Source organism: Lynx canadensis, chromosome F2 (genome assembly GCF_007474595.2).
Source record: "Lynx canadensis isolate LIC74 chromosome F2, mLynCan4.pri.v2, whole genome shotgun sequence".
NCBI classification, from domain to species: domain Eukaryota; kingdom Metazoa; phylum Chordata; class Mammalia; order Carnivora; family Felidae; genus Lynx; species Lynx canadensis.
This window is the reverse complement of record NC_044320.2, coordinates 54649817-54666974: the sequence shown is the minus strand read 5'-3', so window position 1 is coordinate 54666974 and position 17158 is coordinate 54649817. Positions and strand designations below refer to the sequence as shown.

At 43.9% G+C, this 17158-nt stretch overlaps 1 protein-coding gene across 3 annotated transcripts in view; it reads right to left on the bottom strand.

Moving 5' to 3' along the window:
* Positions 1-17158, bottom strand: part of TPD52 (tumor protein D52) — a 114210-nt gene that overhangs the window by 35091 nt on the left and 61961 nt on the right. Inside the window, exon 1 of one of the 3 annotated variants that reach the window (XM_030303814.1) lies at positions 5653-5858. The exons of the other annotated variants lie outside the window; for them this stretch is intronic. Coding sequence (XP_030159674.1) covers positions 5653-5776 — 124 coding nt within the window. The 5' untranslated portion in view covers positions 5777-5858. Of the gene's footprint in view, positions 1-5652; positions 5859-17158 lie in introns of those variants that run through there. 3 annotated transcript variants of the gene reach the window in all.

Here is a 17158-nt window from a genome sequence, read left to right as displayed (position 1 = left end):
AGAAAGAAAGAAAGAAACTTAAGTCCCTAAGTGTTGTTTTACTTAAGCACAAGCAAAAGGAAATATGTGTTCTTTATTTTTAAACCCAGAGATACAACATACAGTTTGAAATGCCTTTAGTGGTAATATCCAAAAAGAAAAAAAAAAAAAAATCACAAGGTAAATGTATTTTTCCTCTTAAAAGTCTGAGCTTGGGGGTACCACTCTCTGGGCCTTCTTGGTTTCCAAATGGAACAAAATCCCAGCGGAGGTGGGAGGAATATGTGGAGGTCCCCACAATGAAGTGAGACGCTAAACAAGCGAGACCCTTTCTCTCTTTTAGGAGACCCTAAAAACAAAGGATCTACCTAACAGGGCTTCTCAATGGCGGCACAAGGGGCATTCTGAGCAGGACAATTCTTTGTGGCAGGGCCGCCCTGTGCGTCATCCACGTGGCATGCAGGCATCTACCCACTGGATGTCAGTGGCAGTCCCTCCCCACAGCCACAAGCAGTTGTAACAACCAAAATCATCTCAAAATTGGCTCTAGTTGTGGCCAGATTCCTGCAGGAGGCAAAACTGCCTCAGGTTGAAAACCAGTGACTTACGGCAAGGGAGTACCTGACTCCTGCTATTTGACACAGATTTTCTTCAGAAGAAAAGAGATTCAGTAGCACAAGCCATGAAAACTTCCTATTTCTAAGGCTATAATTTTCCCATATTTGCCCGTGGTGATAACAGTACAACAGAGTAGGAGAGAAAAATGAGTCGAGTACTTGTCATCAAGGCAGCAAGGAACAAAAGGCTTAGGAAACCTGACCCACTGCACTTGAGGTAAGACCCAGAACCTTAACTGGAGATTAACTGGGCAACGTAAGGGCCACTGATGGGGGTGGGGGGGAGGGTGGGCAGTTCGAAGGCCAAAAAGGAAAAGAGAGCTGGCGCCCAGATGCTCCCAAGACTCACCTCTGAAAGCAGGGCCCTGATCAGCGGCCAACTTCCTACTCAAAAAGGTCACCCTCCCAAAACTTCACAGAAAGAGCAGAGGAGGAAGGAAAGATCACAAAGGTAGAACACATCAGTATTTTCAAATGCTTTACTCTCCTCCTCCAGAAATTCCTAAACTGACCTCTGAATCTCTTTCATCTAAAAAAAAAAAAAAAAAAAAAAAGGCAGGGGGTGGATCTTCAGTGGATTACTTGAGAACCATCCGACCTCTCAATCCCAATCAAGTGTAACATGAGTAACTAGGGCACTCCACAAAAGTCAGCCATGGAGAGATTTGGGGATCCCCAGGGAGGAAGTCACTTTCATTCTTAAATTTCCTCTGTAGGAACAAGGAAGTTCTCCGAAACTTCAACTGTGCTCTCGTTTTTATTTTGTAAATCATATCGTATTTGCCATTTAAGACCTTCACAATTAATTCTGAAAAACTCTCAAGAAGTAACAATAACCTTTTCCCTAAAAAGAAAGATGATACAAGTAGAAACCAAAAAGGTAACGAAACAGAATGAAAAGGACTCTGAGCTAAGGAATCTGATGTTTTTTCAGTGTTTTTACAGGTTCAAACGACAGCGATGTAACCAAAAGGTCAGATTTTTCAATGGCTCCTGATCCTATTTCCCGAACTCACTAGAAATAACCACAGATGTCTTCTACAACAGGGCTGCATCATTCTGTACATTAGGAAATTTTTAAGAGGAAGAATGACTCTACATAAATAGCACATGGGAAATTATCTCTGTAGGTATTCACTGAAAATGCAACAAAGGACGCTGGCTGAGAGATGGCTGTGCTGACCAGCAAGTGCAAAGACAGAATGGAACGTACAAGTCCATGCAGCACATAAATAATCAACAAAATACCCCCATGGTAAAGCCTGTGGTGGCAGGAAAGACTACACCTTAAATGATTTTTTTTTCTTTTCTTTTCTTTTTTAATGTTTATTTACTTTTGAGAGAGAGAGAGAGAGAGAGAGAGAGAGAGTGCGAGTGGAGGAGGGGCAGAGAGAGAGGGAGACACAGAATCCGAAGCAGGCTCCAGGCTCTGAGCTGTCAGCACAGAGCCCATTGTGGGCCTTGAACTCAGGAACCACAAGATCATGACCTGAGCCTAAGTCGGATGCTTAAATGACTGAGCCACCTAAGTGCCCCTTAATTCTCTTAATTCTCTTTTTTGAGATAGAGATAGCGTGCAAGCAGGGGAGAGACAAAGAGAGAGGGAGAGAGAGAATCCAAGCAGTCTGTGCACTGTCATCAAGTTGCCCAATGCAGGGTTCAAACTCACGAACCTTGAGATCATGACCTGAGCCGAAATCAAGAGTCAGACGCTTAACTGACTGAGCTACCCAGGTGCCCCTACACACCTTGAATGATTAACCTGTTCTATAATATCTGTCACCAAAGAGGCCAAGATGGTGTGATAAAACAACAACAACAAACAAACAAAAAAGAAACAACAAAAACATTGGCTTGAGGACTGAGGGATGAGTGTGAGTCCCAATGTGGGTCCCAACACCTCTCTTGGCCTCAATGTTCACATCTAGAAAATGAGCTAGAATGTGAACTAGTCCCTGACAGTTTCATTTGATTCACTCACTCACTCACTCACTCACTCACTCACTCATTCATTCATCAAATATTTGTTGAGCCACAGGTGTCAAGGACTATTTCAGGTGCTAGGGAAAAACAGTGATCCCAAAAGGCTAACATCCCTAATGGAACTTAGATCCAGATTCTGAAAATTATACATCAGCTTTTCAAACCATGGGCTGTGAAATCCATTTAGCAGTACCAAATGAATATTTTAAAAATAAAAAATGGTGGGGCGCCTGGGTGGCGCAGTCGGTTAAGCGTCCGACTTCAGCCAGGTCACGATCTCGTGGTCCGTGAGTTCGAGCCCCGCGTCGGGCTCTGGGCTGATGGCTCGGAGCCTGGAGCCTGTTTCTGATTCTGTGTCTCCCTCTCTCTCTGCCCCTCCCCCGTTCATGCTCTGTCTCTCTCTGTCCCAAAAATAAATAAACGTTGAAAAAAAAATTTTTTTTTAAATAAGAAATGGAATAGTATAAAATATCAGAGGATATCACAAACAGTAAAGTTCTGTTTTCACAGAGTTCTGCTTTAGTTATTGATATTTGTATTTACAAGGTTTGTGGGTCAAGAAGTATAAGGTGTTCTGAATGTGGGTTGGTTGTATCAGAGTTTAAACATCCCTAATAAAAGACCTCTCTCTCTTTGTTCCAGCCACTGGCCCTCATCCTATCCCCCACCCAGACTGCTTCTTAGGAACATTCTGCCCATAGATGAAATCTCATTACTTTCTCACTTGCCCCATCATGGTTTGGATAAATATCAAAGAATATGTTTTTCAGATCAGCATTCCCAACCTTTCTGAGTAGGATTCCTTTTACCATCAGTCCCTTTTGTGCACTACTTGTTTGCTGATTAAGAAAATGCACAGTACAGGGCGCCTTGGTGGGGGGGACAGTCAGTTAAGCGTCCCACTCTTGGTTTCAGCTCAGGTCATGATCTCACGGTTCAGGAGGTCGAGCCCCATGTCGGGCTCTGTGCACACAGCCTGCTTGGGATTCTCTCTCTCACCCTCTCTCTCTGCCAGTCCCCCACTGGCACTTTCTCTCTCTCTCTCAAAAAAGAAACATGAAAGAGGAAAGAAAGGAAAGAAAGAAAGAAAGAAAGAAAGAAAGAAAGAAAGAAAGAAAGAAAGAAAGAAAGAAAGAAAGAAAGAAAGAAAGAAAGAAAATGCAGAGTGACCAAAAGCCACGTGAACTTTTAAATGTATTTATAATGTATCTTTCCTAAAAGCTCCTTCATAGAAATACAAAGAGTACAAATGCACCCAAGACAGAGTATTCTTTCCATCTATGCCTCATGCTTGATGTTCAAACAGATTTGCAGGCTTCTTGTGCCCTGAGGGGTCCAGGGCACAGAGACTACTGATTACTGTTCTAGATCCTCTTTTACGTGGTTATTTTAGAATCACCATGTTCTTACTAAATGACTGCTTAGGGTGGTTTCTGTTTGTTTTAATGCTTTCTCCCCCTCCTTTTTTCCAATTAAAGAAAACTACTAAACTTGGGCACTAGTGGGTACATGAGTTTGTTTTTAGTTTTTGTTGTTCACTTGTCTTTTCTTTTCATATATAATTTTGTTTTTAATATCATGAGCCCAGACTCCTATAGACGGCGACTAAGAATTGGGAAGACAATTGTTTGAAATTTGCCGAGACACATATTCAGTGTTCCTAACTGCTTTATTTTTAACAGCAAATATCCAAAGGCAGCAATCACTGCAACTGGGGAAAGTGAAAGGAGGTAAAAGATGCCAGGAGAGAAAAGAACTAAAACATGCCGGGTAAATCCTCCCAGGAATCTCAAACCCATGCATACCGATCGCCAAGATCTACTTGAAGTCACCTAACTACAGCCCTGACTCCCCATAGCCCTCTGTCGCTTGGGCTTTACTCTGTCATCGAGCTTGAACTTCCTACTCTGTGCTGCTCTTGAAGCATTTTCTGTAGTAGGATTTAGAAGTTAGGATGGACGATGCCATCCTTTTAGGGGCTAGGATCTTCTATATTGCAAAGGTCCAAGGTTGGCCACAGGGGTAGGGGAAACGGAGCGGGGGAGAGGGCTTCCCGGCAATCTGACACCCCCGGCAGATGTCGAACAGCTGCCTCCCAGTCCCCAACTTCCAGAAACCAGCGTTAACCTATTATCTTCAACATTCCCCTTCCTGGAAATCCAAACTACACCCCACAGGTGGCCATGGCTGCAACCAACAGAGGAATGTCGTTTCAGCACGTGCTCTGCTGTTAGCAACTATACAACTCAAAATACTTACAACTAGGTTTCCTGCTGTATACCCTTTACCACTTCGTTCTCAACTACCCACTTCTTAGGCTTACAAAGGACAAAGTATGACCTTGTCTTCATTAATAAGGAAAAAAATTAACTTTCTAGGAAAATCTGCTCACTTCTCTGGCGAGTTAGTTTTACAGAAAAGGTCGTTCAGTGATGTCTAAACTTTAGCTGCAAAATGAGAGAAGTGACCTGGACAGTGTGGTAGGGCTGCGTCCAGCCTTGGGCTGATAAACTAAGATTCTCCCTGCCGGTACCTGGCTTTCAAATCAATGTCATATGGGCACATATCAAGGAGTGACTGCTTCCAAAGGTACAACAAGAGTGAATTCTTTAAAAAAAAAAAAAAAAAGGAAAGAAAGAAAAAAAAAAAAATCTCTTGCCTAGGTATTTCTGTATGTTGCTCTCAGTATTCCGGAACAAAATCCAGGACAGCCACTAACAGGACCTGAAATGTAGTCTTAAGCCTCATCTTAACAAAGACAAAATCAGGGTGCATCCTCATAATTTACATACAGATGACCACAAGCAAAGACCTTCAGATTCTCCCTTTTTTGTTATTTATCACCTAAATGAACTCACTGTGATCAGAAGAACTCGAATGTTCATATAAATAGTATGACCTTTAAAGTCAAAGTTCCTACTTTACATATAAATAAATATTAACTTAGTTTCAACACAGCAATGACGTGGTACATCTTTACCCTAATAATTTTAAAGCCAAGCAAACCAAGCAAACCTCAAGTTGTGTCCAGGTTTAATGACAGCACATTTAACTTTGGAAAATTAATAGTTACCAGACTTCTGCAGAGTAGGTGATCCGGATGGAGACGAGTTTCCACTAGGAGACAAGTAGAGATAGTTTTTGTTCACTCCTGTGTCAAAGTCAAAGGGGGACTGGTAGTCTTCATAAAAATCCATCTCTCTACAGTCCGTTCCAGACAAAGGCAGAACGCATGGTTTTATGACCGTCTGATATGCTTCAGGTGAGTGTGGCTCTGGTCACATCGCCATGTGCAACCTTGCTGAAGAAATCAACCCCAGGGCTTGAAGAGCCTGGCTTCCTGGCCCAGGTGTGGCATTTCTTTCTCAAAGCCCTCACACCCTCAGGACAAGCAGGCCTGTTTAATAAATGACTTATCTCAAGCAACCTTAGGGCTCTTCACCACCTGCTGTTAATTTCAGTCAACAAAGAAACAACCAGCACAGGGGAGCGGAGCTTTCTTGGGTAAACAAAGGAGGGCCAGGTTTTGCAGTATCTCCCAGATGTACAAACAGTTCAAGCAAACATCAGACACTGGCACAGTTACAAGAAACTACATTTTTTTTTTTTTTTTACACCGGTCAGCTGACCACCACTACCACCAGGCCAGACTTAATCTTCTAGGACAAGGAAGGATTACCAGGCAGTAATCTCCTACAAATGCCATCTGGGTGATAGTTTTTTCCACCCTGGATTACAGCAGAGTTCTGAAAGCCAAGCTTCCCGGTTTAGTGATCAGCTTTCTAAGTATAACTTGGTATAGAAATAAAGCTGTATTTCCATTATTGCTTTATCTAAAGTAATGTCTGGCTTAGTGTAACAAAAATTTGTCTGTCCTCCCACCCGCCCCTCCTTTTCTCTTTCTTTCCCTTTCTTTTCCTTTTCTGGAAAGATGGGTGTTTTAGTTACATATACTGCAAAGAGAAGAATCCGCTCTGAAGGTAAAGCTCCCAGATATTCCTGCACCTTCTCTGTTTAAGCCATGTGCCTGCAGGTGCTACAATAAACCTGTGTGCAAATTGCAGGAAAAACCTATTTCCATTTGTACAGCATGCCCTGCAGAGTGACTGGGTGTCAGCTACCTTGTAAGCAAAACGTCTTAGTCACCAAATTAGTTTTCTTTGACACAAGTCTATTAGCAGATTCCTTCTATGTTAACCAAGGCTTTTGCTCAAGTGATAGCTCTAGAACTTTCTATGAATGGCTCATCTACTATTAAAGAGGTAAACATAAAGGCAACCCTTCTCTTAGGTGGGCAACAGTCTATCACTACATAACAAAAAAAGGCAGTATCCTACCTCTGCAAATCAACCTGATAAAAATGTACTCTCCCTGGGGGCAAGTAGGTGGCTCAGTTAAGAATCTGACTCTTGATTTTGACCCAGGTCATGATCTCACAGTTCATGAGTCTGAGCCCTCGCCGGGTTCTGCTCTGACATAGAGGAGCCTGCTTGGGATTCTCCCTCTGCCCCTCCCTCGCTCATTCTCTCATTTTCTCTTTCCTTCTCTCCCTCTCTCCCTCTCGCTCTCTCTCTCCCGCAAAAACAAATTTAAAAAGCTTATTTTTAACAACAAAAGTCAATCCACCTTTTTTTTCCTAAAAGATAGCAAAATTTGAGCAACTATAAATGCTGTCAAGTCTATATTTAGAAAGAGAATATAATGACTTCTTTATTATTATTATTCTTTGAAAAAAAATGAATTGTCTGGTTTCTTGAAATCCAAGGTATCTCTTACCTCAATGGGATGGGCATCATGCCCCTGGATTAGAGTGTGGTTGACGGGGTCCCCGGCCCTCTCGATGTGGTTGATGAGGTCCCTGGCCCTCTCAATACTCTCTGCATTTGGCCACTAAATAACTGGTAGAAAAAACAGTTCTCCCTCTCAATACTTGCTCTTCCTCCTAGAGCCACAAGTATTACAAAGTGTTACGGGCTGAAAATTCATATGCTGAACCCCTCACTCAATGTGATGGTGGTAGGAGCTGGGACCTTTGGGAAGTGACTGGATTCAGATGAGGCCAGGAAGATGGCACCTCTAGATAGAGTAAGTGTCACTGTAAGAAGAGAGCTAGCTCTAGCTCTCTCTCACCACCACGTGAGGACACAAGAGGACAGCATGTGGCAACCAGGAAAAGGGCTCTCACCAGGAATCTAATCAACTGGCACCTTGATCTTGAACTTCCCAGCCTCCAGAACCATGAGAAATAAATGTCTGTTGAGATAAGCCACTCAGTCTATAATAATTTATTACAGCAATCCAAACTAAGGCACAAGATATTTAATACTGACACACATACAATGCAAACCATGGCCACCTCCACACTGCTCCAAAATCCCTCCAAATGGATTTGGAGGGTGGGATCCCTCCAAAATCCCACGTCCTTGACCTTCAGTGCAGACATCCAGGTTACATCCTCTGCCTGAAATGCTGCCTTTTTTCTGCTTGCTGAAGTCATTCATCCTTCAAGACTCAGACAGAAATGCTACCTTTTCTCAGAAGCTCTCCCACTTTCTGTACCCTCCCCACCCCCCAGCACTCACTGCAACAGCAGCACACAGTGTGACAGTCCCCCTTCCCAGTCCCCCTGTGCCTCCCTGTCCTCCCCTTCAGGGGGGGCGCTGAGTTCTCTATTGTGATGCCTACCCTGAAGTGCTGGCTCTAACCAGTGTGAAATGAAGAAATCAAATAACGGCTCATGCTGACACTGGAAACCTTATTTCTAAAACATGAGGATTTAGCATTTAACTGACATCTGAAATCTCTATCCTACCTGCTTAGGTGCCATCTTGGGGTAACATCATGTCTCTCTGAGCCAGCCGTAGCTCTCCAGTCAGATCCCAGTCAAGACATGCTAGCAGGTAAGAAAAGTGAGAATGGAAGACCAGAGGTGGGAAAAGCATGGGCTATGTGAACGGAATGGCAAAAATTCAGTTGACTCAAGATTCATGTACCAAGTAGAAGGGAGCTGTAAGATATAAAAACTGGAAATGTAGCCTGAGGACAAACCATTAAAGACCTTGAGTGACAAACTTCTATACTTAATATAGCGTGCAAAAAAAAACCCTCTGAGGGTGTCTGAGCCAGGTGGAGGGAGGATAAGAAGCTTTATAAAGATGACACCGGAAGTGGCAAATAGGACGCACTGTAAGTAGAGGCTACCGGGAGGGCGCTCTGAAGGAGTCTACTGGCACAGCCCAAGGAAGGAAATACCAGGTAAGATGTGGTTCTGTCCTGCTGGACCTTTCCACCGGGAATTCCAGAAGTACTTCAAAATTAACAAGCCTACGACTGAATTCCCTGCTTTTCCTTCTCCTATTCCTGACTCTAAATGTGCCATCCGGGGCGCCTGGGTGGCGCAGTCGGTTAAGCGTCCGACTTCAGCCAGGTCACGATCTCGCGGTCCATGAGTTCGAGCCCCGCGTCGGGCTCTGGGTTGATGGCTCGGAGCCTGGAGCCTGTTTCTGATTCTGTGTCTCCCTCTCTCTCTGCCCCTCCCCCGTTCATGCTCTGTCTCTCTCTGTCCCAAAAATAAATAAACGTTGAAAAAAAAATAAAAATAAAAAAAATAAATGTGCCATCCTGACTCACCTAGGCCTGACCTCACAGGAATCACTTCCAAGCACTCCTGCTCTATAGAAGGAAACACTACCAGGAGCTGTTCGTCCAACTCGTATTGTATGCTTTCTTCATCCTTTCCCTCTTTTCCCCCCTCTCACCGACCACACCCTACTTTCAGACTGACCTAGAATGTTCTGGTAAAGACGTGCCATGACTGTCCAGGTCTGCAGTGCTGTCTATTTAAACACCCTCTTTTCCTCGAGGAATTTCATGTCTCGTGCTCCCCTGCTCCCTGGGGGATGGTCTGCCACAATTCCCACCTACCCCCTGGCCTCAGGCATGGGCTTGTGCTTCAGATCTGGTCCACCTGGATACCCTGGCCCCTTGTTTACAGGGACTGCGCTAGTGGCAGACAGCTGACCCAAACAGTGCCAACTACAGGCCTTCCCTAACACTTACTCAATGAATAGTGGGGGAAGTGACAATTCCTGTGACCCGAGCTGTTGGATATCTATTGTGAGGGTCAGGTTCTTCTCTCCTCCTGCCTAGAGGCAAGAGAACGAGTGCTGAGACTGGGACGAGATGACAGGAGAAAGGAAACCAGTAAGGGATGGAGCACCAGCATCTGAACCCCTTGATCCAGCTACCCTGGAATTCCCATCAAACAAGTAAATTTCTGTTCCGCTTCACTTGTAGTTAAAATTGGAAAGACTCCCACAATACCTACTTTCCAACCATTTCTCACTATTGCTCTACCGTGGATCAGCCAAACTTGATTTTCCGGTTTCTTGAAAACATCCTACGCTGGGATTAGGCAATCTTCCCAAACTGGAATGTCTTTTCTCTGTATTTTTACCTGGCAAATTCCTACCACTAGTCAAGCTCAGCTTAATAAGTCACATATGAGTGGTCAGCACTCAAGGGTGTTATGAACTGAATTGTGTCCCAACACACAAGTTCTATGTTCAAGCCCTATGAGTGGTGTATCACACAAGGAATATTCATTTTAGTGCTCTGTAAAATGGGGAAAAATCGGGGCACCTGGGTGGCTCAGTTGGTTGAGCGTCCGACTTCCGCTCAGGTCATGATCTCACAGTTTGTGAGTTCAAGCCCCATTTCAGGCTCTGTCCTGACAGCTCTGAGCCCAGAGCCTGCTTGCGATTCTGTGTCTCCCTCTCTCTGTTCTTCCCCTGCACACATGCTGTCTCTCTCTCAAAAATAAAGATTAAACAAAATTTAAAAAAATAAAATGGGGAAGATATAAATACAAATGCCTACTAAAATGAAGTTATTTAAATGTTAAATTTAATTCATCTAATAGGAAATTATCCAAACATTAACATGATGATGTAGAAATGTATAGATTTATAAGGAAATATATTTTTGAGACAAATCAGGATCCAAAACTGTTTGTACTGTATGATCCATAATTGTGTAAAAATTGTAGAGTAACAAACCAATCAAAAGAGAAAATGGGCAGAAGAAATCTATCCCACAACCCCAGGAAAGTGTTTATGCACTGTAGTGCCTGCAGAGGGAGCCTATGGGCAGCTCAGAACTTAATTTAGTACAGCCAGGAAAATGCATACTACAGAAGAATAACCCATTAGATGACTCATGTTATTGCAAATAGAAACAGAGTAAGTAAAAATGACTGTAAAGAATATTAAGTTTCTAACTTCCTATTAGCACTTCACTCATCCCTAATTTGAAGAGATATTTAAGGGATAGTCTGATGTAAAAGCTACATGACACATACAAAAATTTACCTAGAGGGACCTTGAAGGGCACACAGGCAATGTAATTATCCAATAAAAGGGCAGGCCACTGATACTAGACATTAGGGACGAATCACACTAACACAGCAGACAGCTGGAAGGAGCTCCAGCTGGCCAAATATACAACAATTTAACCACCGACATAATTAAAGAGAGCAGTGGATTATAAATCAAGAATCCAAGAGTCCATATGTGACGCTTAACTTTGTGTGTCAGTCTGACTGGGCCACAAAATGCCCAGATATTTCATTAAACATTATTGTAGTTGCATCTGCAAGGGTGTTTGCGGATGAGATTAACATTTGAATCGGTAGACACTGAGTAAAGCAGATTGCCCTCCCCAAAGTGAATGTGCCTCATCCGATCTGTTGAAGGCCTTGAACTAAAAGGAAAAAAGAAATTCTATGAAGGACACTACTGGGTCAGTTACAAAAATGGGAATAAAAAGGCAGATTAGATAAAAGTATTCTATCAATGTCAAATTTACCAAAGTTGAAACTGTACTGGGATTATATAAGAGAATATCCCAACTCTTCGGAAATACAAACCAAAAGATTTAGCAGCAAAGGGCCATATATGGATGTATGCAACTTCCTCTCAAATGATTCAGAAAATACTATATGAGTGTATATGCACACACACACACACACACACACACACACACACACAGAATGATAAAGCAGATGGGGTAAAATGTTAACAGCGAATGAGTAACACAGAGTATGCAGGTGTTTTTACCATTCGTATTCTTGCAAACTTTCTGTAGATTTCAAAAAAAATAGTGTTTTTGAATGACTGAGAAGACCTCTGCATCAGATCAAGCAGCCTTGAAGGAGCTGGGGCAGAGAGTAGCGGGTCCCTTCTCACGACAATATAAGGGGAGGCAGCACAACAGAATTTACTTATGGTCACAGATCAGATACCCAGGCTCTCCTGGTTCCTAGCCACTTCTGAGACCTGAAAGAATCCTCTCCACCTTCCACTGAAGCAGCAGCTCATGAACCCTCTCCCGAACAAAAAGTCTCACCATCGCATCCTTTGCAGGTCACATCTTTCCTGAGGAAGGCCAGGAGGACCTTGTTCCACAGTCAGGACAGAGAGGAGGGAGATGGAGGGGGGCAGGTGTCAGCGAACACCACCTTCCTTCCCCCACTAGTGCCACATAAGCAAACCTTGACCAAAACACACACACACACACACACACGCACACACACAGAGTACCATGAGCCAAGAACAAAAAAGTACTTAGTTTTAAATCTGAAACTCAACTTAGAATCACAAAAGATGATGCTCCATTTTTACATACTTCCTCAAGGAAGCCTCAAAATCTCTGGGAGGTGGGTGTTATGGGCTGTTTTCTGATGGGAACCAAGGCAGAGAGTTTTTGTAAACATCCATACCCACATGAAGCTAGCAGGTGAAGTAGCTGGCATCTGGAAACAGGTGGTCTGCCTCCAAAGCCTGTATTCTTTCTGTAGCAGGAGAAAGCCGGACAGTAGTTAAGAACCCGGTGATGAGCCAGAACATCACATTCAAAGGGCCTGAGGATCTAATTACAATGCAGAGGCTGCATCACTAACAAGCCCCAGGTGATGGAGGCTGCGGGCACGTGCGATATAAGAAATGCGGATTTGGCCATTCACGTGACCAGGTGTATTTGGTCTTCAGCCACAGTTCCAGAAAAACGCTGCGGACACAGCCATACAGGTGAAATGGGTGTCTCTTGTTTGTAAGGAAGGTGACTTTAGGACCCCACCCCAAAGCAGTGGCTGATTGCCAGAAGAACCAACCATGTGACCAGAGGGTTAGAACTTTCGGTCCCACCCCCACCCCACCCCTGATCACTGGGGAGGCGAGAGGGGCTGGAGATTTAATCAGATAATGGCAGCCTTAGCCAATCATGATTATGCAAAGAAGCCTCCATAAGAACCCAAGAGGTCTTGTCTCAGTACGCTTCCAGGCTGGTGAACGGTGGACTTGGGGAGAGTGGCACATTCTGAGAGAGCATGGGCGCCCTTCTCGAACACTTCACCCTAATCTCATCATGCAGCTGTTGATTTATATCCTTTACTGTACCCTTTAATACACTGGTAAATGTGTGTCCCTGTGTTCTGTAGGCTGCTCTAGCACATTATTCAAACCCAAGCAGGTCAGTGGAACCTCCAACCTGCAGCAGGCCAGGTCAGAAGCACAAAGCACAGGTAAGCACCTGGCATCTGAAGGGGGGCTGGAGTGACAGTGTTGTAGGGCTGATCCCTTAACCCCTGGAATGTGACGCTATCTCTGGGTAGGCAGTGTCAGGCCTGCTTGAACTCTTGGACACCCTGCTGCTGTTTGAGAAGTGTTTCGTGTTACATGTGGGGTAGGTTCCCCACATATTGTTAGAGGGTCTGGGAACCCAAAAAGAGCACAGGACCGCCCTCGGAGTGACAAAGTGATGGAGGACCTCAAACGGCAGGCTGAGGAATGTGAATGTAATTTTTTACAATAATAAAACCACAACTACTCATTAGCATTCATTTCATCCTTACAGCAACACGGGGGTAGTAATGTTATCTCCCATCTCCAGATGAGTGAACGTAAGGAATCGAGAAATGAAAGTCCCCGAAGTATCCTAGCAGTAATCCTCCTCATACTGCGTCAGAGCAGTGGGAGGGAGATGGTCAGAGCTGCACTTTGGAAAGATCATTCCTGCCTCCATAGGAAGATGGATACAGAGGGGATATGGGAAGTCAGTGAAACCGTCAGCAGCACCAAGGGTGTTATGAACTGGATTGTGACCCAACACAAAAGTCATATGTTCAAGCCCTAATCTCCACTGTGGCTGTTGTCTTGGATACGGAGCCTTTAAGAAACTAAGGTTAAATGAAGTCCTAGGGTAGGGTCCTAACCCAATAAGAATAGTATCCTTATAAGAAGAAGCCAAGACACCAGGGAGGCATATGCGCATAGAGGAAAGGCCATGTAAGGACACAGCAAGAAGACAGACATCTGGGAGCCCACACCAGAAATTGACTCTGCTAGCACCTTGATCTTAGACTTCCAGTCTCTAGTGAGAAAATAAATTTCTGTTGTTTAAGCCACTCTGTTGGAGGTATTCTGCTATAGCAGCCCGAGCAAACTAATACAAAGAGTGTGTTCCAGGGAACAACACTGGGAACAGAAAAGGAAAGACATATTGCAAGACACCACCAAGGGATCATCAACAAATCCTGGAATCCAATTGGATGACCAGGGTGTGGGGGGAACAGACTAAACTCTGGACTCTCCCCAGCAGGAGCTGTGAAAGTTGGGGACTGCATTAATTAAGATGGTGACAAAAGAGTAACAGTGGAAGGAAGGAGGGGGCGCTTTAGAAGTACACAGAATGGGGGCACCTTGGTGGCTCAGTCGGTTGGGCGGTCGACTACAGCTCAGGTCATGATCTCGCGGTCTGTGGGTTCGAGCCCTGCGTCAGGCTCTGTCCCGAGTGCTCAGAGCCCGAAGCCTGCTTCTGATGCCGTGTCTCCCTCTCTCTCTGCCCCTTCCCTGCTTGCTCTCTGTCTCTCTCTCTCTCTCTCAAAAATAATAAATAATAGGGGCGCCTGGGTGGCGCAGTCGGTTAAGCGTCCGACTTCAGCCAGGTCACGATCTCGCGGTCCGTGAGTTCGAGCCCCGCGTCAGGCTCTGGGCTGATGGCTCGGAGCCTGGAGCCTGTTTCCGATTCTGTGTCTCCCTCTCTCTCTGCCCTTCCCCCGTTCATGCTCTGTCTCTCTCTGTCCCAAAAAATAAATAAATGTTGAAAAAATAATAATAATAATAAATAATAATAAAAAAATTTAAAAAAAAAAGGAAGTACACAGAATGAATTTCATTTTGGCAGGTTTGTTTATAATGCTCAGGAGATTTCTGTGTGCAAACCATTAGACTCTGGGGCTCAGAAAAAGGTTAGGGCTAAAGATATCAATGTGGGAATCTCAAGACTGTCAAGAAAAAGCCCAAAGAGAAGGGCAGTCCAATAAAAGAAAGAAAAAAGGTAGGAACGCCTGAAAGTAGAAAGCAAGCCAAAGAGGCTGCAAAGGGCAGGAAGTGCCCTTTGATGGTGGTGGTGGTGGTGGTGGTGGTGATGATGATAATGGTGATGGTGACGATGGCAGAACCAACAGTTATGACGATGGCAGAACCCAGAAAATCCTTACTATGTGCCATTCTTCTTTGCACTTCACACCAACCCAATGGGGCAGATTTTATTCTCTACTCCCATGTTACAGATGAGAAAACTAAGGCACATGAAAGCTAACTTCCCCAGGCACATGGCTAGTAAGTGGTGAAGGTTGGTTTTGAACTTTGGTAGTGTGGCTCAAGGGCTCTGAAAAAGCAAAAAGTACCAAGAAAAACCCAAGTGACCAAAATCACAGGGGTAACAGGAGGAAAGAAAGTAGGTAAGACCAAATGCTACAGACTTACAAAGAAGCCACGGGACCTGGTGTCCTGGTGATTTTTCAAAGAAATTTTAGTCAGAGTGATGGTGCATGACAGATGAGGGAATTAGAGGCCAGTGGAGGGGGAAAAAGGGTAGAACTCAGTGGAGACAAGGTAGGGCTTGTGTGCCTGGTATGCATGAGAGAGACAGACAAGGGAGGCAGGGCAGGGACGGGTCCCCAGATGAGAAGGGGGCTTCAATTCCTAAACTGAATCATTTTGGCTTTCTTTTACAAATGTCAGCCCTCAGAGTAGAAACCACACTAGAATTTTAGGAAATACTGCCTTACGAAAATGCCATTATTCTCCTTCTTTCTTACTGCAAGAGGAAAAAAATCTTTTGTAGCACAGTATAAGAATACCCTATCCTCTCCAGTGTCCCATCTCCAGAATAAAAATGCAGCAATTAGCAAACACATTCAAATTATTAAGACCTAAATGCAAATACTCTAAGTGACAAATGAGTTCCTATAAAGTACAAATCCATGTTCTTGGCCCACTGACTTGCAAAGAAAGTCTCACTTGGCAGGAGCTCCTAATATTCTAGGTGAACAGGTTTCTGCCCTCTCAAAATAACTGAAATTGAAGTTCATGTCCAACAGACAAGCCAGGGACCGTTCTTCTTCCTAAGAAATGTTTTTGGACATATGAAGAGAGCAAGAGTTACACTTATAATGACAGTGAGACATCATTCCCTCTCTCAACCTATTACCAAACATATGTTCTGGGTGGACCTTTAACTGAGGACACCACAACCTGTTGAGAAAACGAATGAATGCCTGAATTTTCTATCACAAAGGAGTCAGAGACTAGACTCCAAAAACACAAAAAGGTCTCACTCTTTCACTGAGGTCATCTTAAAAAAAAAAAAAAAATCTTTTTATTTATTTATTTATTTACTTACTTACTTACTTACTTACTTATTTGGAGAGAATGTATGTGAGCAGGGGAAGGGCAGAGATGGAGAGACAATCCCAAGCAGGCTCTGCACTGCCACCACAGAGTCCAATGCAGGGCTCGAACCCTCAAACAGTGAAATCACGACTGGAGCCGAAACCAAGAGTTGGACGCTTAGCCAACTGAGCTACCCAGGCGCACCCCCCAATGAGGTAATCTCTTATTCTTCTGGGACATGTTGCTGCCACTACTGTTCTCAGACTGAAGATGTTTCATTAGCTCAACATTCATCATGTACCCAGATAATTAATTTCTAATGTACAGATTTTTCACTTTATAAATACAGTTGGAGTTAAAGTCTTATGGCCCCTCACAACCATTGGTGGCTTCCATGATTACAGGCTCAAGTAAAAGTTCCCCAACCAATGCTTCTCAAACTTCAATATGTTCACAAACCACCCAGGGACCGTGTTAAACTACAGATTCTGAGTTAGGAGGTCTGAATGGGGCCTGAGATTCTGGCCCTTGGATAACTCCAGGTGTTTACTGACGTTTGCTTTAGATAGCAGCTGCTAAGTTTGCCTTAGGATAAAAGACTGAATAAATTCTAAATATTTGTCATTCCACATGGCCCTAGCACTTTCTAAATATATATGTTTTTTAATATAAGAGACAGATTTTGTAGCCAAAGGGGTTTTGCTTTTTGGTGTTGATTTCTGTTTTTCTGTTATTGTAACGATGCACGAAGCAAGCAAATTCAGACAGAAGACAAAATTGGCTATGTCACAACAGGGCATACACCTGCAGGGCCTTTTCAACAGGATAATTACTTCGAGTCTGGAA